The 24,208-nt window shown below is 53.4% G+C and overlaps 1 protein-coding gene across 3 annotated transcripts in view; it reads right to left on the bottom strand.

Annotated features, from left to right (window-relative positions):
• Positions 1-24,208, bottom strand: part of KATNIP (katanin interacting protein) — a 188,084-nt gene that overhangs the window by 9,692 nt on the left and 154,184 nt on the right. For all 3 annotated transcript variants that reach the window (XM_027609862.2, XM_027609860.2, XM_027609861.2), the window contains 6 exons: positions 22,382-23,249; positions 15,880-16,605; positions 14,877-15,082; positions 12,876-12,954; positions 7,185-7,362; positions 2,776-2,941 (listed from right to left, as the gene is read on the bottom strand). In XM_027609862.2, the coding sequence (XP_027465663.2) occupies positions 2,776-2,941; positions 7,185-7,362; positions 12,876-12,954; positions 14,877-15,082; positions 15,880-16,605; positions 22,382-23,249 (2,223 nt within the window). The remainder of the gene's footprint in view (positions 1-2,775; positions 2,942-7,184; positions 7,363-12,875; positions 12,955-14,876; positions 15,083-15,879; positions 16,606-22,381; positions 23,250-24,208) is intronic.

Raw genomic sequence — 24,208 nt, 5'->3', positions numbered from 1 at the left:
CCTGAGACATTGCTTTGTCTGGCCCTTCTCTCAGACCAGGACCACCTGGCCAGGTCCCCCCATCTGCACTCCGTGCCAGGTGCTGTGCTGCGTGCTGGGCGAATAGCAGGAGACCAGGCAGGTGCGGCCCCCGCCATGGTGGCCCCCAAGTTTCAGGGCTGCCACCTGACTTGGCCCAGCACTCCCCTGCTCCCCACCTGACCGGCCACAGTCCTGAGGTGGTACAACGTGGTAAGCCCCTTCCTGATCTTCCTCCTCATAGCCCCGAGCTCGTGCTTTTAGGGCAGGCACTCTCTAGCAGCATCCTTGGTGGTCTCCGGGTCTCCCTCCATGGCAGAGACCCTGGCCAGGCCATCTAGCTCTGCCTCAGGGCCTGGTGAGTCACGGGCACTTACCAAGAGCTTGCCGAATGGGTTCGATCTGGGTCAACATGTTCCCCTGGTCTAGGGCAGATTTCACCAGCTGGAGGCCAGGATCTACCGGTAAATCTCAAAGTCTGAATGGCAGGGTCTGGAGTAGCTCATCTGCTCCCCTTGGGCAGGGGGGTGGTGGGTGAGCAGAGAGGGGCAGTGGGCCAGCGCTCTCTCTCTGACTGCGCATTTGGAATCAGGATTCCCTGCATCTTCATGGTGAGCAACGTGGGCCCAACTGCTGACCAAACTGGTAGATTTTCACCTCCGGGAGATGCAGGGGAGCTCCTCCATTCAGAGAGGGGCCCTGCCTGGGTCCCACTGCTAACTAATGTGCCCTCGGGGCCCTTCATTCTTTCAGCATTTCAGGAGCCCCCTCATGGCAGCTGGTCACAGGGCATGTAAGCCTGAAAAGTGTAGGGTAAATGGCTTCAGGCATGGCTTGATATGGGGACCCAAAGGCTGTCCCACATCTCCCCACTTGGCCTTGCTCAAGGCGGATTCAGACCCTGGCCCAAGGGCTGGACCTGGACAAACAGAACTGTCACGCCCTGGTCATATGATTGGACCAGGGACATGGAACCAGACCACAACAATCAGCGGAGACACATGCGATTTTGCTGGCTCGCCTCGAAAGAGGAGATCCTTCTTCAGCGGGCCATGGAGCTACCCGTTCCAAAGCTGGCAGCAGACAGGGCAGAGGTCCGGGAAGGCCCCACTCCAGGGCTACCCCCTCCTCTAGGAAGTGCCCCTGACTTTCCCACGCCTCTGTTTATTCCCTTGGACAGAGCTTCTATTATTACCTCCATCTTACAGCCACAGAGACTAGGAGTTCAGAGAGGCTAAGCAATTTGCCCAAGGACACGCTGCAGGGATCTGAAGCCCCATCTCCAGCGCGTAGGGCCTGGCTCTAACTACACGCCAGGGGCTGTCACCAGGGCGCCCAGAAGGCCTTGGGGGACACAGGAACCTGAGGCATCTTCCCGGGCGCATAGTTTCCATCACCGGCACTCTGGGATCTCCCCCTCCCAGACTCTGCCCGTCTCCCCACCTCCTTCCTCCCACGGAGGCCACTTGTCACCCACGCCGACGCAGATGGCGGCCAGGCCTGGGAAGCGGGGGCTCTGGGTCCAATATTTCCAGGCAGCCAATCCAGGTCACAAGCCTTAGCTGGAAGGACTGATTCGCTCACGGGAACGTACAGGCCCAGAGGCACGAGGTGAGCCAGAGAATGTTTTCTTAACGCCAATATATCTGCCTTTCTAAATGTGCTGACCTGAGAGCACACTCGGGGAGATGCCAGCGCAGCCTGGGAGGATCTGTACAGTCCGAGGGGCTGTCGCCCCAGAAGGGGCGCGCCTGGGGGCCGCCGACTCCATGCTGGCAAACCCCCCCAGTTCTACCGGGCCCATGGGAGAAACTCTGTGGCACGTGCATGGTGGGGAGCCACACCCAGGGCTCCCGGGACCCGAGGCCGAGGCCTGGCTTTGTTAATGTCCGTGTGGCAGAGGATGATGACCACCTTCCCAAGGGAGGTATCAGCCTCTTCCTCCTCACTTTACAGATGGGGAAACGGAAGCCCAGTGAAAGCAGGCCACTCGCCAAAGGTCACACAGCTGGTTGGGGTCAGAGCGGGGATTCGGACCAGGGCCTTGTGACTTTAGGGCCCCAAAGGCATTGCTACTGTATCTCAGGGGACATTATTACCATCACTTCTGTGTTGTGGTGGGAGGGGACGAGTGTATCACAGTCCAGAGTCACATGAGGACAGGAGAGCCCATGCAAAGGGCACTTGTGGTGCTCTCCTTCTGCAGTGCAGCAGGGGTCCCTGCTCTGTCGCACCCAGCAGCGGAACAGAACTGGAGTATGGGCTCCGAGCCCAGCAGATGTGCACTGGGGCTCACTGTGTGACCTTGGGATGAGTAAACGCACTGTTCTGAACCCCAGTTTGTAATACCCTGAAAGCAGGGGAATAACACCTGCCTCCCAGAGGCTGAGGCGAGGGTCCCCTGAGAATGAATGGGTGCAGAGCCCACAGCTCAGGGCCTGGCCCCCAAAGCGCTCAATGAACAACAGGGCCCCAATCCACCATTATGGTTTAGGGGCTGGGCCTGCTGAGGACCCCCGACCCCCAGAAGAAACAAAGCGCTTCTGTGTCCCGAGTCTGCCCTGGGCTCTCGAGCCCACATTTGCTGGTTGCAGGAGAAGCAAATAGCAGTGCGCTCTCCCCCTGGCTGTAACCCCCCCAGCTCCATTTGGAAAGTTCTGGAAGATTTATGCTCCTCTCCGGCAGCCACACCAGCCATTCATCAAGGCGCCGTTTCCCTGACAGTGGACTGAGTGCGGCTGCTATTCCCCAGCTTACCCCGCGATAGGTGTCCTCGGGAGATTTATTGTAGTTCCAGAAGCGCAGGCCAGCAATGCTTTCGGCTCTGTCGAAGCGGATTGTGACCACGTGGTCCAGGCCAGGCGAGAAAGGAATCAGCCACATGTGCTCATCCTCCATGGTGATGTTTGCTCCATCGATTAGCCTGCGAATAGTGAGGAGGGAGCAGTGAGGTGGGGCTCGGCCACGACCTGTGAGAGAAATCAGAGCGGGGGTCTACACCTCCTTAAGGCCCCCTGCACCCTGCCTGGCGCGAGCCTGGCCGAATTGGGCTTGTTGAGCAGAGGTGGGACTCATTACAGCCACTGTGAGGGGCCACATCCCATCTGTAAAATCAGACAAAATAAAGAAACTGGAAAAAATAACAGTCTGTGCTGTTAAAGGTGTGGCAAAGCGATCATCAAGGTTTAAAATAAAGGGGGGACATGTGTCATCTTTCAGGACCCTTTAACCCAGGGATCCCATTTCTGGAATTGTTTTCCTCTAAGGAAAATGTGTTCAACCTGTTGCAAAGGCTATCTGCATGAAGATATTCATTATAGTGTTGTTTATTTATATCAGCAAAATAGGAAAAAAACGCAACAACCAAAAAAGCCCAAGTGGTCTCAAAATACAAAGGGTTATGTAAATCTGTACAGTTGTTAATACGATAATCATGAGAATGATGTAGTGACGTGGAAAACGATTTTAACGCTGGAAGATGAGGAGAGGGGCCAGGGGAGACTATGCAAAAGTGAAAAACACATTTGTGTCAGAAAGAATGGAAGGTGGATGCCTTTCTCTACTTTCTAAACTTTCTGTAAAATGCTGTATTGGCTCTATGGTACTTTTTTTTTTTTTTTAATGTAGTGTTCATGATTCTATGGTACATTTTGAAAGAATTCGATTCCTTCTTTCTGGTGCCCAGTGAGAGAGATGCTAAGGCACTAGGGTGAACTTGGCAGCTCTTGGTGTGGGAAAAGCACAAGAAGGGGCAGGTATGTCTGTGGGGAGCTGGTCTGGCCCATAACCATCCAGCCTGGACAGCCTAGGGAAGCCCCCCCCCTTAGGAGGGAGCCCCCAGCACCCTTGTGTTCTTATCAGCCGCTGTTCTCAACGAACTCGTCACCTCACCCGCACTGCACTCCTATCCTGGCCAGTTTCTGGTTCTCCTGTTCTGAACATCCTCTGCCTCATCCTTCTCAACTTGGCCTGTGTTTGTCCCAAAGACAAGCTGACTGCCCTGGACTGCCCAGCACACCGTAGCCCAGAACCCAGAAACAGGGGCCCAGCTCTCAGCGTCTTGGGTAACCCTTCCCCCCACTCCCTCCTAATTTCCTGGTGACTTTGAGGCTGCTGAGCTGGGAGAAATTCCTAGATGTAAAAATAAACTTTATTTTTTCCTTTTACATCTTAAAGTTCTGGATTTAGAATAAATTTTACAATCTCAGTGTTCATCCAAGGAGGTAATGTTCCTTTTTTTTCTCTAAAAGGCTGTTATTAAATTGATGGATGGTGTGTCTTACAATTGCTGGCATCTTAAAACTGAGGAAATTCAGCAGTTTAAAACGGAGGTGTTTGTGGAATTAGGGTGACTACAGAACCTTCCATTTCCTTCTAAAAGCAATTACTTCTGTGTCCTAGACATGGGGCTGCCTCCATAGCAAAACTGCTACCCAATTCTGAAAGTAGGGAGCGTTGCTGAAGTCCTTATAGTCGATGGTGAAGGGAAGTCCCTACAGACACCCCTAAGAATATCTAGAAATTTCCCACCTCTGTCTACAGAAAAGCCTAGAAACTGTGACCAACCCAGCAGCAATGAGCATCTCTAGTGGCTAGATTATGGTCTCTAAATACCACTTCCCACTAGAAGGAACCAAGGCTTCTTGGGAAAAATGGCTGATTCCACGTCTAGAACAAGAAATATACAAGGGGAGCCTGGACTATCTTGTGACATGAGAAAGCAGGAAAGCTGTTACAGACTACTATTTTAAAAAAAGGATCCAGGAGCTCTCAGTATCTAAGAGCATCAATAAGATAAAAACCGCAATAAATTGAAACCCTTCAAACATAGTCTGTTTAAGTCCATGATTTATGATAGTCAAACACAAACGTGTTAAAGTAGGCCAGGGAAACAATTTTTTATTTTGCAAACTGAAAAACAAAGGGAAAGAACCAAGCATTTAGACTGCCTTTCCTATTTGCATTGTACCTCAGGGTAACCAAATAATTGAAGAAAAATTTCTCTTTATTGGTGAAAAAAAGAACGATAGGATTGGCACACCACCATCTTGCAACCAAGTGGATCTAGCCACTGAGCACTGACTGCCAATGTCACAAAAAGCTTCACCACCAGACACTCTATATGCCCTGAAGGGAATTCACAGTGACATCCACACCCCCAGGTCATGTCTTGCCCCAACGGTCAAACCTCAATCTGATCAGGTGTCTAGATCTAATGAACAATTTACAAGACATACAGGGGCCTGAGGAACAGGTTAAACAATACCAGGGAGATGCAATCCAGACTCTGTAGGGCAAACAAACCTTTCTTCAACAGATAATTTGTAAGAAAAAAATGAAAAAAGATGGAAGGGAACCTAGAGATTATAAGAAGCTTAACAGACATATCAAAGAATCACAACATATGGATCTGGACCTCAAACCAACCAATCACAACGTATAGGCCTTATCTGGACCTCAATTTAAGAAACAAACTTAAAAAAGGAAGGTGAGGAGACTTTTAGGGAAACAGGAACATGCTGGGTGTCTAATTTAGGGAATCACTATTAATTTTTTTGGGTGTAATAACAGTACTTTTCTAAAGCCCTTATTGTTTAGAACTACATACCAGAATGTTTAGAGATGAAGTGCTATCAGGCTTGGGAGTTCCTGTGATCATATATTCTGGGTGGAGGGGTTTGGTAAGTGGGCAGATGTGGATGAACAAGCGGGGCTGGCCATGTGCTGATCACTTTTGCACTGGGTCTGTGGGGTCCAGGCCTAAGTATATGGGTGATCTGCCAAGATGCAGAGTGCTGAGTGGTTCATGAGCAGACATGGACAGCAGGTGTGAGGGCCACAGTTAAGGGGCCCCTGAAGGAAAAGCAGGGAGGAAGCGGGTCTACCATTGACTGCAGGTGATCAGGACGAGGCCGGGGGTGCAGATGTGGTGTGGTGATCCCCTTCTACCGATAAGGCAAGCGAGGCAGGGGGGGACAGTGGAAGTCAGTGGTTAGGTGCATGGGTGTGGATCTCCCATGGACTTCTATTCAGATGACTCTGCCCTTCAAAACGAGTCTCAGTGACTTCTGGCCAGTTTTTAATCTTTCTGTAGCTCAGTTTCATTTGTAAAGTGGGGGACTCTTTGGGCTGTTTGAGGTGTAAATGGATGAGTATCTCTAACCTGCTTAGTGTAGCCCCGTGTCTGGCATTTATTGGGGGCTCCCAATTATAGCCACTATAATTTTATTACTATCCAATTACTATTGTAGTTGGAGAGGTTAAGAAACTTACTAGCTGGCAAGAGGCCGAGCTAGAATTGGAACTCTCATCCCTCTGACCCCTCTAGGCTCCTCCCGTTTATACCTCCAGGCAGCGCCCAGGCCTGGCAGCTGTCCTGAGCAGGGGGCCAGCGCTCGTCTGCAGTGATGGGCGTGTGGACTGATGCTATTATCCCAGGCTTGCCCTCCTATTGATTGGCCCCAGTCTGGGCTGATGAAATCAGACAAAAGCGGAGGAAAGCGCCCACAGCCGCTCATGGAGACTTCCAGAACCATCCCCTCCAACCATGAGCAATGGCAAGCTTTCAGCCCCTGAGAGGCGGGGCTGCTCATGCTCAGATGCAGAGCCGGCCCAGCAGAGGCCTGCCAAGCTCCTGCCGGCGTTCCAGGCCCTACGCTGAGTGTGGTGGACACACAAAGCATGACTGTGTCTGGGAGCAGCAGAACTCTGCCCACCGCTTCTGGCCGTGTGGCCCTGGGAGGGGGTCACCTCCCTTTCCCAAGCCTTGGTTTCCCTTGACTCTAAAATGCGATAGACCACAGGGGGCGCCTAGGGGGCTCAGTCAGTTAAGCATCTGACTCTTAATCTCAGTTCAGGGGTTGATCTCGGGGTTGTGAGTTCAAGCCCCGTGTTGGGCTCCACGCTGGGCATGGGAGCCTACTTAAAAACATATAAATAAATAAAATGGGAAGACCATAGGCCTCATGGGGTGGCTGGGGAAGGTGCAATAGCGAACACTCTTTGATGTTTGACTCTGGAGTCAAAGATGCAGAGCAGGTCCCCGAGGCCCAGCTCTGCATCTGAGCCTGAGTGACCCCGCCTCTCAGGGGCTGAGTGTTCTGTTGCTCGTGGTGGGAGGGGATGTCGCTGGGGGTCTGTGCAGGTGGCTTCTTACAGACACTTACTTGTCCAGGGTCCGGGAGTCATCGGTGTACTCAGGGAGGTCATTTAGGTCTCTGGGGGAGGCAGAAATCTGGTGCAGGCTGATGGGCAGTGCCTGGCTGTCCTTCCCCACCACTTCCAGGCCCGTGAGCCCCAGGTAGTGCGGGTCCCCCCAGGAGGCGGTAAAATTCAGCTGAAGGCCTGTAACAGGAGGAAGAGTGGCCCATGAACACCAGAGGTTCTGGAAGAGGGCCCAAGATGGAGACGGAAAAAGGAGCTCCCTTCAGCCTCTGCCAACCTGAAAACCCAGACTCAAATGAAAGTGTCTTCGGGGCGGTCTCTACCTTTTCTCTTAGTGACCCTCGGGCCTGGGATGCTGCTGATGTTCTGGAAATGTCTGCAGGATGAATGGACCAGTGTTGTTTAAACTTGCACATGTGAGGCGCCTGGGTGGCTCAGTCCGTTAAGTTTCTGCCTTCAGCTCAGGTCATGATCCCAGGGTCCCGGGATCGAGTCCTACCTTGGGCTCCCTGCTCAGCGAGGAGTCTGCTTCTCCCTCTCCCTCTGCCCCTCCCCCCACCCTGCTTGTTCTCTCTCACTCACTCACTCTCTCTCTGATAAATAAAATCTTTAAACCTGCACATGGCCCTGGATCCTTTCTCGTGCATCCACCACGTTGCCCGCCCCCAGCCCCCCCCGCCCCGAGCTTAACACCCTAGCGTGGCTTCCCATGCTGCTTGGCCAACAGGCCTTGTCCATCTGGCTTCTACCTACTTGTCTAACCTCATCTTATACCAGGGGGCACGGCTCTACCCAGATAGTCTTTCACTCATTCCTATTTCCACTCCTCTCTTCCGTCACAGACTATGCTGTTCCCTCTGGAACCTACATGGCCTAGTTGTGCTCACCCTTCAGATCCCAACTCACTTCCTTAGGGAAGCCCTTCTGACTTCTCTGACCGCATCAAACCTCCACCCATAGCCTGCCATGTCTTCGTGAACTTCTATGCCCTGGTCACTGCCGTGATCTTGTGACCATTTGGTAGATATCCATTTGCCCTGCCAGAGGTGAACTCCCTGAGGGCAGAAACCCCATCTGATCTGCTAGACCTTTGTGTCCCCAAAGCCTGGCACAGTGCCTGACACGTAGCAGGAGCTCAGTCCAGACAGAATGTTTAAATAAGTAACTGCTTGTAGGCGGCTACGTCGATACAGCACGTCAGAAATGGGCGTTTTATACAAATTGGGCACTATCTCGAGACTTCCTGGGATTCAGGGTAAGGAAGTGTTTTATAACTATACCCCCATCTTTCTGCCCCCGCTTCACTCCTGCTCCATCAGAGACCATCTAGAAGTGACCCTCTGTGGTCCTGGGGCAATATGGCCCAGGTGAGTCATCCATTTGCCCAGAGAGCTCAAACCGAATGAAGCCCTTGGTCAGGTCCTGTCAGGTATTTGGCTAGAACTTTTTTTTCCTTACTGGTCTCCCATTAGAGCAGGACCAAGCCCAGTGAACTCTCTACCCTGGGAGAATCTGGAGCCTCTTTTAGCACCCTCTTGGGGGGCTGTCTTCAGAAGATTCACACCCTTTGCAACTTTCACAGAAGTCCGCCTGGATGTCACGTGGTCCCACCTAGTTGAGCTCAGGTGTGGAGGCAGAAGCCCAGGGAGGCCAAGCCACCCAGTCTCCCTGGAGCTCGGCTTCTTTTCCTACACACCTGTCATTTCCAACATACGTTTTGTAACTCAGCCTCTGATCCTCTGCTCTCCATGGGGCTGAGGCAGCACGGAGAACATCTTGGGGGCAGATGGAGACGACGTGTGGCCAGCATGGTACCGGGCACATTCTAGCTTCTCACGGTACCAACAGCATAGCAAAATGGCCACAGATTCTTCGCAATGTGACGTTGCTGCTTTTTCCATGCAGAAGCGGGAGTCCATTTCTCACGCCCTGAGCCTGGGCCACGTGACATGCTTCGGCCAATGGGAGAGCAGCAGAGAAGGCAGGGCTGGGCAGAGGACGGAAAGCGCACACGTGTGCCTTGCTGCAATTGGGAGTCCTGCCGTGGAAGGAGCCAGGTGCCCCCGGTCTCCCCGTCACTCGCCCCATCACTCGGGCGTGATGTGGGAGCCTCCCAACTGCTGGATGTGGGAGAGAAGACATCCAAGGTCATTTGGCCGCCAGCCCATCTGCCAGCTGACCAAACCTGTGAGCAGGCTCAGGAGAGGCCGGTCAAGCCAGTGAACTGTAAGCCAATCACGGATTAAACAGTGGTTCTGCTAAAGCCACTCGGGTTTGGGTCGGTTTAGTCTGCGGCAGAAGCTAATTGATATACTCCTTTTCATCCCAAGTCTGTGTTCAAGTGTCATGTCCTCAGAGAGGCCTTCCCTGACCGCTTGCACTCAAATGGCACCCCCCCACACTCCCTGCTTTATTTTTCGTCACAGCCCTTGTCACTACCCGACAGTGTATTCTCCACTCCTTTGCTTGTGTGTTTTCTTGTCTTTCCCACTAAGATGGAAGCTCCCTGAGGGGAGAAGTTCTGTTAACTCTGTGCACTGTTGTGTCCCCAGAGCCGAGAACGGTATCTGGAAAATAGATGGTCAATAAAAGTTGTTTTTCTTTTTAAATAAATGATGGATCAAAGAGTATGCATTCAGTTGATAAGCACAGGCAAATGACTCAAAGTAAGATCACTGAGTTTCACCAAATTCATAGTTAATGGTAAACAAATATTTATTGATCATCTACTATGTACAGAGCCCTGTCCTTGGACCTGGAGACCCAGGGGGTCAACACATGGCAGAATCTCTCTGGGAGCTTCCAGTGCAGTGAAGACAATCAGATAGGATAGTTCCACAGAGCAATGGATGCCACGAAGCCAAGAAGGCCTTGGGAGGGCCTTCCCTAGGGAGGGACTGGTGAGGGGGGGTGAGGGAGGGGGGTGAGGGAGGGCCTGAGGTGGTGACGCCAGAACTGAGACCCAGCTGATGGGTAGGAGGCCATCACTCCTCAGCATTCCTGGAAGAACATTCCAGGCTGAGAGGACAGCAGGGGCACAGGCTCCAGGATGGGAACAAATCTGACCTGTGGTTAGAACCAAGTGCTCGAGGGGGGCGGTGGAGGGAAATGAGGTCAGAAGGGTGGGGCAGAACCTAGAGCACGCCATGAAGTCTGGATTGTCTTCTCTCTGTGGTGGGGAGCCCCTGGAGGGTTAGACTTTGAAGCAGGGGGCTCACTCGAAACGCCTCACAGGGCTTGGGGGTTGGGTCCTCCAGGGAGACCAGGGAGGAGGCTTTTGTGATACCAGGTACGCTGGACAAGGGGTGGCCCTCCTGAAAACGGAGGGAAGTGGCCAGATTCAGGATCTGTTTTGAAGGTGGCACTGCCAGGATGCTCAGTGGCTTGTGCAGAAGTGAGGGAAAGAGATGATGTTTTTGACCCAAGCGACAGAGTGGCTGTGGGTACTGATCCCGAGAGGCAGAGTGCACGGAGGTGGAGGAGGAAGTGGATTTGGATGAGGCGATCACTGTGAGGGAGAAACGCCACCTCCCCGGGGGAAAACAGGAGGGGGCCCCCCCAGCCTCTCCCTGGCCGCCCCTTTGCTGGCTTGGCATGGGGAGCTGCAAGGACATCTAATTTGGGGTTGCTCCAAAAGCACCTGCTCTCCTGTTTGAGCTAATATTCACGTTCCATATTCATTTTTCCTCTGGTGTATCAATTAGTATTTATATAAATGGAAATTAATTTTGTTATTTCTCTCCCACGTTTCAACTCTCTCAGCTACTTTCCTATTCATCACTGCTGATATTTGCAAAATGCCCCAAATTAGTGTCATCTGCAAATTAGCAAGTCATATATCCCCTTTCAAAACATTAATAGGATTGGCCATATTTACCAACCCCGGCGCATCCCCCTGGGTCACGTTATCAAAGCGCTCTCCATTTGCACAGGCTGGTAAAGTGGGTTTAGGATTTTAGAGACAGTGGAGGGAAAACAAAAAGGTTCAGAGAAGAGTGAGTCAGAAATCACATGCCTCCAAAAGCGCATAGGATGCTTGGTCAGGAGGTTCTTCCTACCAAGCAGGGAAGCAGAGACATCGCGTGTTCCTTATAGCAAAAGGGGCTCTGAGCTCTGCTCTGGGCCATACTCCCGAAGGTATTGGAATACATTTCTGAGAAAGGTCAGAAGCTGGTTCAGTAGGAAGGACGTTTACAGACAGTATCTTTGGGGAAATCATCAGATGAAGGGGACAGTGGCTGCTTCAGGGCCAACCTTCCTTCCTTCCTTCCCTGGTTGTGGCACTCTGACCTCCACTAGAGCACAACTAGGTGGCTGACCCCTCGCCTTGGGCTCCAGGGATGGGCTCTGACCCAGGCCTGGCCAATCCAGGTTTAGCATCTCACCCCCACTCCTGCCCCGCCGGGGGAGCCACGCTGATTGTTTTATGGATGGGCACGTGACCCAAGCCAGGCCGGGGAGACCTGACTCTGGGCCGACTGTTGAACAATGGGAACAGAAGCTCTTGCATGGACGGGGTTCCAGTGGGAGAAAAGGCAAGAGAGAGTGAGACAGCGCAGAGGGAGGGAGGGAGATGCCAAGGCTTGATGACGTCATTCGCACCCCTGGATCCAGCTGTATGGATGGAAAAGAACTGAGTACTCGGGGAGATAAGGCAAGGGAAGCCTCAGCGTGGTGTCTGCGCCAGAGACGAAACCAAGCCCCAAACCAGGCTCTCGCCGGCACTAGGCTGGTTCTAGAAATTCTCTGTTGTCTCTGAGTAATTGAGAGAAACTGAGAGAGTGTTCTGGAATGTAAGGAGCTGTGAGGATTCAAAGTAAGGCATCTTCCCCTCTTCTAAGAGGGAATTTGTCTTCGTGCAGTAAGGGTGGGAGAGATGGTTCTTAACTGGGCACATGGGCAGGCTTCCCGGGGAGGGGAACTGCACGGGGCCCAATTCCTCCCTCTGCCCTTCCTGCTTGCTGCCCTCCCTCAAGAGCATGCCCCAGGGAACTCCAGCTGGTGTGACTGCGAAGAGCTGGCTGACAGAGCCTCCTTAACAGGGAAGGGGAGGGAGAGCAATCAGCCAGGACCTCGGGCCTGAAGATGCCCCAGGATGCAGCACAGGTGCTAATGGGCCCGTGCATGGAGTAAGGGAGGACCTGGCTAGAAGGGTCAGCAGGGAAAAGAAGAGGGAATGGACTCAGTGAAGCCCAGATGGGATCTGCTCAGAGGCCACAGGATCTGCTAGCAGCCGGCAGGCTGAACATACAACATGTGTTTTTTTGGCTCATATGGTGTTTTAAAATATTATAAAATTACTCATCAACACTTAAAAATTTGGAGATTTCACATAAATATTCAGATTTCTGTCTTCTCAGAAGACCAGCACCCTGGGCTAGGATTCCTGCCACCCCCGCCCCACCTGGAACAGGGAAGAGGCATGTTTTCTTTGCGCATGTGTCTGAGTTTGAGTGCCCTTCTGGAAAGGCCTACTGCAGAGAGGTATCCCTCCTCTGAAGTGATGTGGACCTGCCAGGGCCAGTGAGCCCAGTCCAGGCTGTGTCAGCCCCCACTCGTCCTGCAGCTTGGCATCTCTGCAATGTACAACCTGCCCAACTGTCCAAGGAATCCCTGCCCCAAGTGGCCATGACATCCCCTGGCCCCTGATGGTCCTCCTGCCACTGGACACTGTCCCAAGAGAGGATACTCACAGATCCCATGGTAGATGCCTGGCTCTGGCGTGGTTACTTCGGGGGCAGGGGGACTGGATGGCCGCTCTAGCCCCAGGGCCTGTGCACAGGTTGGGGGAGAAAGAGAGGGAAAGGAGGTGAGTTTAGTGATACCCGCACAGCTGGCTGGCTGTTTTCCCAGATGCTGTTATGCACCCTGAGCCCCAGGTAGAAGGAGAAGGATCAGGAGGGAGGGATGGAGGGAAGGAGGGGGGAAAAGTCCAACCCGAGGCCTGGGCATCTTCATTTTTAAAGCCCCTCAGGAGACTGGCAGGGGAAGCCTGGATAAAGCAGCCCTGGTCTAGAGGCAGTCACAGTGGGCAGCCACTCCCCACCATATACGTTTTCCTCATTAGACCTCTACACTGTAAGTTAGGGCAAAAGGGCCTTTACTACGTTGCAAACAAGGAAGCTAAGATGCAAAAGGAAGGGAAGCTGGTTGCCCGGATGTGAGAGTTTCGGTGGGGATGGTGTTTCGGTCCCAGGAACAATGGCGCCCTCGGCCCGGCCCCTAGACACAGTCTCCTGAGGCCCTGAAGGAGAGTGAGGAAGGTGGCCTGCCAGGAGCATCCACGATGCCCAGCAGCCTTGGTCACCAAGGAAGGCTGCTGCCCTGGCACCCATGTGCCTTCTTTTGCCTTCCCTGGCTCCCTGCCCTCCCGGAGCCTCCTGGGTTGCTCCCTGGTAGGTGTGCTGACCTGGATACCCAGACAGGTGGGGTGCAGCTCCAGCCCTGTCACTTTCTAGCGGTGAGCCACTGGCCTCCCAGAACTCGGGCTGGGAGAAGGATTCCTCCCTGTCCCTCACAGGCTGGATACGATCAGAGACCCTTAGAAGCATTTGGAGAGTGCTGGGCATGTGAAAGGCTACAAGGTCAGCTCCCGACTGGAGACCCCGGGATCAAATCCAGACCACAGACGTGCAGTGGCTCATAGAAGGTTTGAAAGCATTCCCACTTAGTTGCCAACATTTTTTAATTGGGACATTTTCCATAAAAACCCAGATTTCTGGCTTCTCTCGAGAAAAATCAGGACAACTATCAACATGAACTAGCAACTCCTGTCTGTCCTGAGAAGCAGGGGGCTCAAGCACCCCCTCAGTCTTGCACAACACTCTGCCTGGCCCCTGTGGGCTTATACCCTCCAGTGAACACCGTGGGATCTGCACGCCACAGCCTCATGACCTTGCCAAGGCCCCCTGTCTGTCCTTTGGCTTCCAGCTGCCCCCACTCTGCTCTCCCACCTTCTGTAACCATCTCTTCCTTCTCCTCAGGGCCTCAAGACCGTCCCTGGGGGCCCTGGGTCTCTGGATTCCTGGTCCTTCACTTGGACTGGCCCTTCCCCTGAGAGTCTTCTTTCACTTCTTAAAACACTGCTTTATCAAGTTAAAAACACAGACTTTGGAGTCATGCAATCAAGGTGTAGCCTGGTTACTCTCCTGCTGTGTGTCCTTGGGCAAGTCGCTTAACCTGACTGAGCCTTGGTTTCCTAAATGGGGATACTGATGGTCTCTACCTGCAAGGGTGGTTCACACGGTAACGTGGTGCTCCACCATTGGATCACCCCACGTGTGCAGGAAACGATGCCTGAGATGATCATTATTTTAATTCTAAGCCTGCCTAATAAAAGCGTTTCCAGTCCTTCCCATCAAAACCAACAGTGAGTGATCAAAATGCAACCCAAAGCAAAAATTCCCCCGAGACTGCCAACCTCTAAATTACGGAGACAACGCAGAACTGATTTCTCCTAGCTTTGATTAAAATTTGAATACTTTCTTCACTTCGCTTTAAAAAAAAAATAAAAAAATAAAACATAATTAGAGAATGAAATATGATATAGAGGACCAAAAAATGAAGTAGAAAAATGGGAAATGTCAAAACAGTAGCACCAACAGCTTAAAGGCTATCCATCTTCATTTCTCCGGCTCCTTGCGGAGTCAGGAGGAGAAATCTCTCCAGGGGGCTCCCCTCCCCACCAGTCCTACCCGGTCCTCAGCCCATGGGCCGGCCTGGGTGTAGGGCCTGTCCTCCCCGTCGCTGCCGGCGGTGCTCGGCCTCCTGGGCGTCTCCTCGCTCTGCAGACTGTAGGGGCTCTCCACGTCCACGTCAAATGTCTCATCCGAGCAGAATATGGCCTCCAGAATGTCATCGTCGGTCGTGAATAGGATGGTGTCTCCAAAGTGCTCTGGGGCTGGATGGGATACCATGGAGACGGGAAGAGTCAACTGGCCCCAAATCCCCATGGTTTGGAGAGCAGGAACCCAGACCCATCAACCTCGGGCCTATACAATCCCCACAGACCAACAGTTCCTGATTTGTGTTAGGAAGCCTTCCTTGTTATTAGTCACACATTTGCAAATGAAATTCACATGCCCTAAGAACCACTTGGACCTAATGAAGGGAGCTATTCTAATGAGAGTCGCTGTGATCCATTGCGAAATGAGCTGCTTCTTAGGTGTGGGGGAGGCACCTTAGCAGATGCTGTTGGGCCCCCACCCAGGTGCCTGCTGATCCCTTTTTGGGGGCTGGAGGCTTGCCGGGGGGCGTCAAGTTATACCCCCAACCCAGGGAGCCCAGCTGCTCTGCCTTTAAGGCAGGACAGATCCTGCAATTTATACTCCAGAACTCCCTTTGGGATCAGGCTGAGACTCAGCCTCCCTCAACCCCTAGCATCTCCCGGTTCCCATCCTGTCTCCCTCCTTGCACTACAGCCTCTCCCAGGAGCACCCCCTCAATAACTTGCTCGCAGAAGAATTCCCCCTTCTCCGACTCAAGTGCTAGGGAAGCTGAGTAAGGCCAATGCCCAGGGGAGGAGTTTAAATGAGGTCAGCCCTTGCACCCCTATGCTGCAAAAAGCGAGGAGTGAGCCAGGCCCAGGAAGAGGAGAGACCCATCTGTCACTGGCTAGCCAGGGCCTTTAGTTTTTCCTCAGAGCCTCAGCGGGTAGCAGGTAGGGGCTTCCAGAACATTCTTACAGACATACTCTACCTCCCGTCAGGGTCCCTGAGGCTTTGGCGATTTCTCCTTTAAAGATGCACTGCGCGTCTAATAGCATGGTGATGTCCTTCACGCCGCGGAAGGAATGTATCCGAGATTTATTGTAGTTCCAAATCCGGATTAGGGCGACTTGGCAAGGGCGCACGAAATCTATGGAGATGGAGTGGGGCTTGCCCAGCGTGAAAGGGGCCAGCCAGACGTGCATGTCGTCCTGGGTCCTGTTAACCCCGTCGATGAGGTTAGTGACCACGCGGGGGTCTTTCCTGTAGGCTGGTAAAACACTGATGTCAGGGGGGTCCGCGCAAATGTTCGCGATCTGCACCGGCTCCCCCTCAGAACTGAATATTTCTATTCCGTTAAGGCCGACATAGTGCCTGTCCCCCCACGTCGACTTGATGTCGATGACCAAGCGCTGTCCATAAGGCAAGACAGGGATTTCAAAGTCGCTCCCGTCGTGCATCTCTGCAGAGCTGTCCTCCGGCCCTCTCCTTGGCTCTGGCCTCTCCTCCTTCCCCGGGGGCAGCTGGTCGCTGTGGTGGCTGCCCGTCTGCTGTTGCAGGAACTCGTCCAGGATGTCCCCCTGCAGCTCCATGTTGGAGATGCGACCCCGCTGGGAGCGGTCAAAGGCACTGAGGGAGTCCCAGGACTCATGCAGCATGTGATCCTGCTCACTGCACCACCGGGACCGCGGCGGCATCTTGCCGGACCAGGTGTCTTCTGGAAGAACACAGGAGGGGTGAAGCCCCGTTAGTGGCACATGTGTGCGCAGGTACCTTTACGGATGGTCTCAACCAGGGGCTCTCGGCTAGGTGGGGTCGCCCACAGGGGGACATTCTAGAAATCAGGGGGTTGCTCCTGGCTCGGTCTCAATGCCTGGAGACCCTACTGGCCTTTGACAGGCGGGACCAGGATGTTAATCTCTTGCCCTGCATGGGGACAGTCGGGGCCTCCTGTCACACACCAACATTCAGGTTGGTAAAAAACTGATCATGGCTACCCAAGTCTAGAATCTGGTTGTTTTGCAAAAAGCAAAGCAGTTTTCAACATACTTTGGATTTTCTGAGAATGGGACCCCAATGCAAGTCAAGGGCAGACCTTCTGTTGCGTGAGAACCTGTGCAAGAAGCCATTCTGCACGTCAGAGGCTCCCACGACGGGCGGGGGGCGGGGGGGAAGCGCCTGAGTCAGCAACCAGAGGGGCTGCTCCGAGGCTGTCACATCACGTGACTGACAGTGTTTTCAAAGACTGCCTAACGGTAGGTGGAACGTTCATGAAAGAATGTTCGATGGGAAAAGAGCCAGCTGTGCTCTTTTGGCTGTGCAGACCCTGGTAGGGGCCGCGTGCACCAACGTGTTAATATGCTCCTTTCTGGGTGGTGAGGAGGAAGGACTTCTAGCTTCTTCTCGGTCATCTGATCTTCTAAGTTCCCCAGATGTATTATTTTTATAATCAGGAAAAAGTGCTATAAGGAACGCTGAAAACAGGTAAGGAATGTACTCCTATGTGTGGCTAGGGTGGCTTCGAGAACAGAAGCCTGCGTCCCCAGCACATGGACAGCGCAGGCCTGGCCCTCAGAGGGCCGGCTCTGAAGGCCGCAGTCTCCTCCTCGTAGAACAGAAAAGCCTCAGCGTGAGCCCCAGCACTGGCCTGGCCTCACAGCCACGCCACAGCTAACTGCCACGTAAGGGTGTCATTCTGGAAAAAGAGCAGCTGATGACACTGATGTTCTGTTTTTCCTCCTTTCATACTGGATTGTGCCCTGCACTCCATTTGCTGCCTGGCTCCTAGGGGGCCTGGCTCCATCAATTATCCTCTCTCTCCAGAACCCTCCATCACCCCTTCCCCACTGGCACCTTGCCCTCTCTCCGCCTGCAGACACGCATAAATCTCTCCTACCGGAAAGAAAAAGGAAGCCGGGCCTGATCTCGTGGCTTCCTTTAACTGCCACCCGATTTTCTCCCTCCCTTGGCTGCAGCCCCTGCGCCCTCTTCACTCCCACCCTCCCTCAACCCCTGCAACCTGGGGCCTCTTTGCGGACTTACTTTGGCCCACCCAAGCCCCACCTGCCCTTCTGATCTTCCTTTGGGGATCCCCCACTGTCAGACCATCCAGATTAGGCAAATGCTGACAGCATCCTTCCAGGCTGGGAAGGGAATTACGGAGAGTGAGGGGCTCTCTTTAGACTGGTGCCCCTGGCAGGATGCCAGACGTGGGCGTGCAGTGCTGGTGGCCAGTTTGCTACACTGGGGGCGGGGGAGAGCCGGCCTGACAATGAAGTCAACACAGAGAATGTGGGTCAAGAGATGGAGAGAGAGTCATTTGAGCCCCTGGATGCAGCCATGCCTGAAGTCAAACCCCTGGTGGCGTTCTATCCCTTGCCTTTGTAAGAGTCCTGTAATTCTCACAACCCTCCACTGAGCTGCAAGTACATGATGACTCCGAGTACTCAATCTTTTTTCATTCCTCATGCTTGACAACTCAGGCGAATCTCTTCTACTGGATAGTCCCTCCTCTGCCGGCTCAGGAGCTTTTGCCCTTCCGGGCTCTCCCCTGCGGCTGCTGCCCACCTTCCCATGCCGGGGCCCTATCCCATCCGGTCCTCTCTCAACACTGCCCTCCCTCTCAGACCTCACCCTGTGAGCTCCTGGTTGCCATTTTCTAGGTCAAGTTCTGGCTTCTCTCCACTCACCACCACCTTCCAGTTCCAAGGACCCCTCCGGAGGTCCAGACATATCCATTGTGTGCCTGAAAGGGAATTTGTCACCAACTCCTCCAGTTGGCAGACTGTCTCCAGCTGGGAATGAAGAACATCTAACTCCTCGTCATGACCCCCCAGGGCCTCGGTGTGGCCCCTCCGGCTTCTCTAATCTCACCTCACACCTCCCTAATGATCAGCTCCACTGTGTGGGTCTTTCTGTTCCATGGACACAAGTCTTCTTCCTGCTTAGGCTTAATGTGCCCTCTGCCAGTTATGCCCTTCTCCCGGATCTCTGTGTGCTGGCCCTTCTTGGCCCCCTCCTCCTTGGGGAGGACTTCTTTGCCCTGTTCCCTGCCGCGTCCCAGGGCCTGGCATAGAACGTGGTGCACAGAAGTGTTCAGTCCACGTTTGCTGGCCCAGGGATGGATGGCTGGCATCACCATTATGCAACGCCTGGGAGCCGAGGGACTCCCCCCTCCACCTGTCAGTTCTGGTGCACCTGTCCTCTCCCCTCCCCTCCTTCTTCATCTGCCATTAAAAAAGACCCCAGGAGTTCCTTCCTTTCCTCCAGGCATGAGGCTTAACATCTGGCAGAAGGAACTTCCCAAATGGATCGTCATGACATCAGTTTATTGGGATTTGATTTCCACTGACTGAAATGAATGGCCTGGGTTGGGCTGTAAGGGAGCTGAGGAGAGGGAACAGACATCATGTGTCAGGGACTCAGCCTGTGTGTCTCGGCCTGGGTGGGCAAGAAAGGCAGGACTCTGCTCTCCTTCTGCTCCTGCTTTCTGATTTTTTCTCCCCAAGACGTACAGTCAGGGTTTTGAAAGCACAGAAGTGCAGGCTTTCTCCTGGACCTCTTGGATGTGACAGCAGGCTAGGGGCCCCCGTTTCCCTCTGTCTGCAGGAGAACACACCATTCATGGCGGGGGGGGGCACCAGGATGAGAGGATGGGATTGAAGACTTAAGACTACCCCTTGGTGGAGGTAAACAGGAACTACGAAGTTCGAAACTCGGGCTTATAAAAATCAACACCACCATGAGGTATATGCTAGTTCTTCCTAAAACGGGAAACGAGACTGAACGTAGGGAGACACAACAGAGCCATGTGTGTTCAAGGTGAACAGCCCTCCAGCCTCGGCTGATTGAACAAGGGGCAGACACCTGACCCACGTCAGCCAATCAGCATCTCCCCTGAGACTTTGGGAGCGAGAGCAGGGCAACTGTCTTGGGCTGTGGGGCACCTCCTGCCCTGCGCAAAGAGCACAGAAAGCTGATCTCATGAGGAAGAGTGAAGGAAGGTGGCAGAGGCAGGGCCCAGCAGCCCTGGGGAGTCAGGGGGGAGAAGTCTCCTGGGCGCCCACTGGCTTTCTGCTTCCTCCTTCCAATTTTAGGTGACGGGCAGCCACACTTCCTGCCTCTGGAGGTCCTGTGCTCAAACTGGGCAGGTGCAATTTTATTCACTTCTAGCCAATGGACCCCTGATGCAGACACTTCCAAAATGCAGATGACATTACAGTGAGATTTTCAGGCTCTATCCTTCGGGGACAACATGACTCTAGCCCCAGGGAAGAACTCAGGCAGTCACTCATTCTAAAAGCATATTGGAGGGCTTGGCCCGCACCTTTCCTGAAGGGCATGGTTGTGGGATTTGGCTCTATGTAATGGGTAATTTAAAATTTCTAAGCAACTTTCCTTTTTAGCATGACTGGCTTAACAAGCATTAAATCTCCAGGGCTCGTTTCTCAATGTGTCATTAAGCCAAGCAGTGAAATGCCTGGAAAGAAATGAAAATGAGACCAAATCTTCTGAATGGGGACAAGTTAGAATAACACCCATCACCTCGGGGCTCCCAGAGGTTCTGTGGGTCTGTTTACCAGGAAGACTCCGGATCGCCTGGCTCTCCCTGGTCGGGCAGCTGCGGAAATGGGGTGCCATAGGGTAACTAGTTCGATGCATGGATGCTGGAGCAGGATGGCCTGGGTTCAGATCCTGCTCTAACCCCTTCTGGCCATGCGACCTGAGAAAAGTTACTTAAACCTCACATTTACTTTATCTGTCAAATGGGGCTGGCATGAGGATGAAATCATTTGAGTAACATGCCTGGACGAGAGCCTAGCTTAATGCAAACGTGCCATCCATCCAGCCACCAAATTCCTTCTTTACACCACCCCTCCCACACTGCAGAGGACCCACCATGTGTCGGGCACCTGGGTCCTGGGGAACTCGATACAGTTGAGACACAGTCTCTGCCCTCAAAGAGCTTCTCGGTTCTTCTGCTCTGCTCTCCTCCCTGACACCCAGTCTCAGGGTTAAGTCCAAGTGGGCAGCAGAAGTGTGTAAGGCTGGGGAGCCCGGGGGGAAACTCTGCCTAGAAGAAGGAAGCCTGTCGTTTACTCAGAAAGGCGCCCCGAGTCTGAGGGACGTGCCCCAGTGCCCTACGTGACCTTGGGGTTCTGAAAGAAGCCACCAACTCTCTGCATGTCGAAGTGTAGACTCGGGCTGAGTGCAGACCTTTGGGGTCTGTCTTCTGGATGGTAACACGATAGACGCTGACTCGATTCACTAGGGAATATACCCTGGCTTCACATACAGATACGCCAGGAGGCAGAATCACACAGTGGCGGGGGGGTGGGGCGTGTGTAGGGATGATGATGGACCGTGGCACCTAACACCTGCAGCTAGCACTGTGCCAAATGCTGCACACACATGTCCTCATTTTATCCTCCCAAGAGATGGTATGGTTGGTGTCATTTCACAGGCCAGGGGTTTCGGTGGGGCGGAGTTGCATTCAGAGGCCCTAGGATCTGGTGCTTGCGGGGCACCCCCCCCCCACGCCAGGCTCTAGTTACATGTGCCGCTATCCTCTTATTCTTTCCTCACAGTACTGAGGAGGGGGGAGGCGGTTTGTTCCCATTTTACCGCTGAGGATGCTGAGGCTCAGAAAGTGGATGTGCCCAGCTCTGTAAGTCCCAGCCTAGAAGCAACAGAGGCTGGGCTCAAATGGTCTGATGCCTAGCTGCTGGGCTACGCACCTTCCCAGGAGCCAAATCGGAGTGCAAATATCTAGAAACCCAGCCTTTCAGATCGCTCAGATATAATCGACTGCAAAGTTCAAACACGAGGTGAGTCCTCCCAGCAGATTTTTTTTTTTTTTACCTACCTAGTGGTTCTAGAAATACCCTTCATCCGTTGCCAATACTGAAGAATAATATTCTATGCTTCTGATTTCTCTTTATAAAAGGAGAAGGGAGGCCTGGCACATCGGCCTTGCATTGCTGACTGCCAGAAAGCATTCTGAGTGCGGGAGCAGCTGCCTGTTTTAGATGGGCTGGCTCTCGCCAGCGCCACAGTCCTCACCACTCCTTGTAGTACTTCCCACGCCCAGGCAAGTGCCAAGTGCTATTTCTCATCACATTTGTGTTATTTTTCTGATGGTACAGTTAAGAATAAAGTGAAGTCATTAGACACCAACGTCTCCATCAGAGGTGGAATAGCAAAGCCTAGATTGGAAAAGCCACGTGGCAAGAAAAAATGGGCAAAGGGGACATAACTCGGTGGCAATGACAAATATATCAAGGAATTTAATGTGCAGAATGTCTTGCCCATTCTACTCATTGCTGTCACCTCTGTGGCCCCCTGAGACAGTGAATTTGTGACCACTGTTTGAGAAAAACCCCCATGCTTTGCAGATGAGGAGACAGAGGTCCATGGAGCCAAATGGTATCATGCCAATCAGTGGCCCGTGCTCGGGGATGGTGGCACCGGGTCAGCCTGCTTCTTGAGCTTACCTCTGCCAGTTGGCGGGCCATCGCTGTGACTGCTGATGAGGGTGTCCTTCCTCGGGCCCCTCCTCCCACTAGCAGGGTGTTCCCTGTTGGAGGGCTGGTTAAAGATGTCAAAGTCATCACAGACTTTGGGGGTCACCTTCTGGGTTCTCTCTCCAGCGATGACATTCCAGCTGCGTGGCCGCCCTGGCTCACGCCTCAGGCCTTTATCCCCGACCTCGGCCTCTCTAGAAGCCTCCCCCATGGTGTCCATGATGGTGTCTGATGCAAGTCCGCCTTCCCAGTCCAGGGGCTTCTCAGGACTCAGCCAGAGTGGTTTGGGCTTCCTGCCTCCCTGCTTCCTGCCCTTCACTATGGCAGAAGGTTGCAACCACGATGGGGTTTTCGCTGGTGGCTCGGAGACTTTTCTGCTCGTGAGGTTTTCCAGCTGTTGGGCCAGGGAGAGTTCTGGGTCAAGGGGAGGGCATTCCACAGGCAGGCAGAGCTGGGGAGCCCCCGGCACACCCCCTGTCAAGGCTGGGGCTGCCGGGCAGCTCGTGTCTTCATCCAACTTGGACAAACTGTCCTTCGTGCAGTCGGGAGGATTCATCTTTCCTCCAAGTAACATTCCTTGGGAAGAGAACTTCACATCAGCTACTGCTGCAGCTGGCGGGGAGAGCTCCCCATCTGTGCCAGCCATCTTGCGGGCCTCTCTGCTTTCTCCCAAGGGGGCACCCAGGGCCCTTCCCCTGCTCTCATCCTGCTCCTCTTCCAGGCCAACCGGGACGCTCCAGTCAGCCGGCGTCTCTCCACCTCCTTTGTCTAACGTGCCATCAAAGACGAGACTTTCATCGACGTAAAGCTTCACGTTCTTGGCACCGATGTCAAGATCCTAAAAACACAAGATTGAACAAAATAAAGCTGCGTGGCATCAGGCTGATGTATCGAAGTTTGGAAGTAGGAGATCAAAAAGAAACATATGGGATGCTGGAAACGTGAGCTTTAAAAAACAACAACAAAAAAACCCCATAGCGCCTGGGATGTTAAATAAGGCTGGTGTCATTTCTGTGTGAACCCTTTAATACTCTGTAAATCAAAGGACGTTCACAAAGAGACAGCCCAACTGCTGCCTTCGCACAGCACCGTTACTCCCTGCTGGGACACTGGTAACAGCCTGTTAATTGGTCTGCCTGCTTCCTGTCTCTTGCCACCTTCAACCTCAACTTCACATTGCCAGAGTTCACTCCCTACAAGAACAGAGCTGGCCCAGTCACTCCCCTTTGTGAAACGCTTCTTGTTCTCCACTGCTGGTTCTTTAATACACGGTTCCTGGGACCTCTACATCAGGAAAGCCTGATGTGCATGTGAAATGCAGAGTCCCTGATTCCATGGGTGTCCTATTTTGGGTGCCCTGAAAGCAGAGCCTGAGGCAAGGGTTGAGTAAAGGTTGCTTACTTGGAAGTTGTTCCCAAGAGGGAGAAGGGAGAGTAAGATAGGGCAGGAGAAAGCCCCCCAGCAGTTTTGAGCCCCTGCTGTAGGCAAATGGGGCTCCATCCTGCTGGGGCACTTGCAGGGACCCACAGAATGCACCTCAGAAGTGTCCCTCCCAACGCGGGAGGCTGGGGTGTTTATCCACTGAGCCGCTTCTCCACTGTTGAAGGTTGCCCCTGGGGGCACTGACTCCCCACCACACAAGTTGAAGGCACTGGTGGCTTTCAAAAGGCAGGGAGACCTGGGAGCCCTTGAGGGGTTGCCCTGTGAGCACGCCCAGGGGCTGTCCTGCCTCAGCCGCGATCAGAGGGGGGCTGAGGGGACATGGTGTGGTGCTGTACTTGTAACAGGTCCTCCGGA

The sequence above is a fragment of the Zalophus californianus genome, chromosome 10 (assembly GCF_009762305.2).
Source record: "Zalophus californianus isolate mZalCal1 chromosome 10, mZalCal1.pri.v2, whole genome shotgun sequence".
NCBI classification, from domain to species: Eukaryota; Metazoa; Chordata; class Mammalia; order Carnivora; family Otariidae; genus Zalophus; species Zalophus californianus.
Note: the sequence above shows the minus strand (reverse complement) of the source record. Positions and strands in the feature narration are given on the sequence as shown.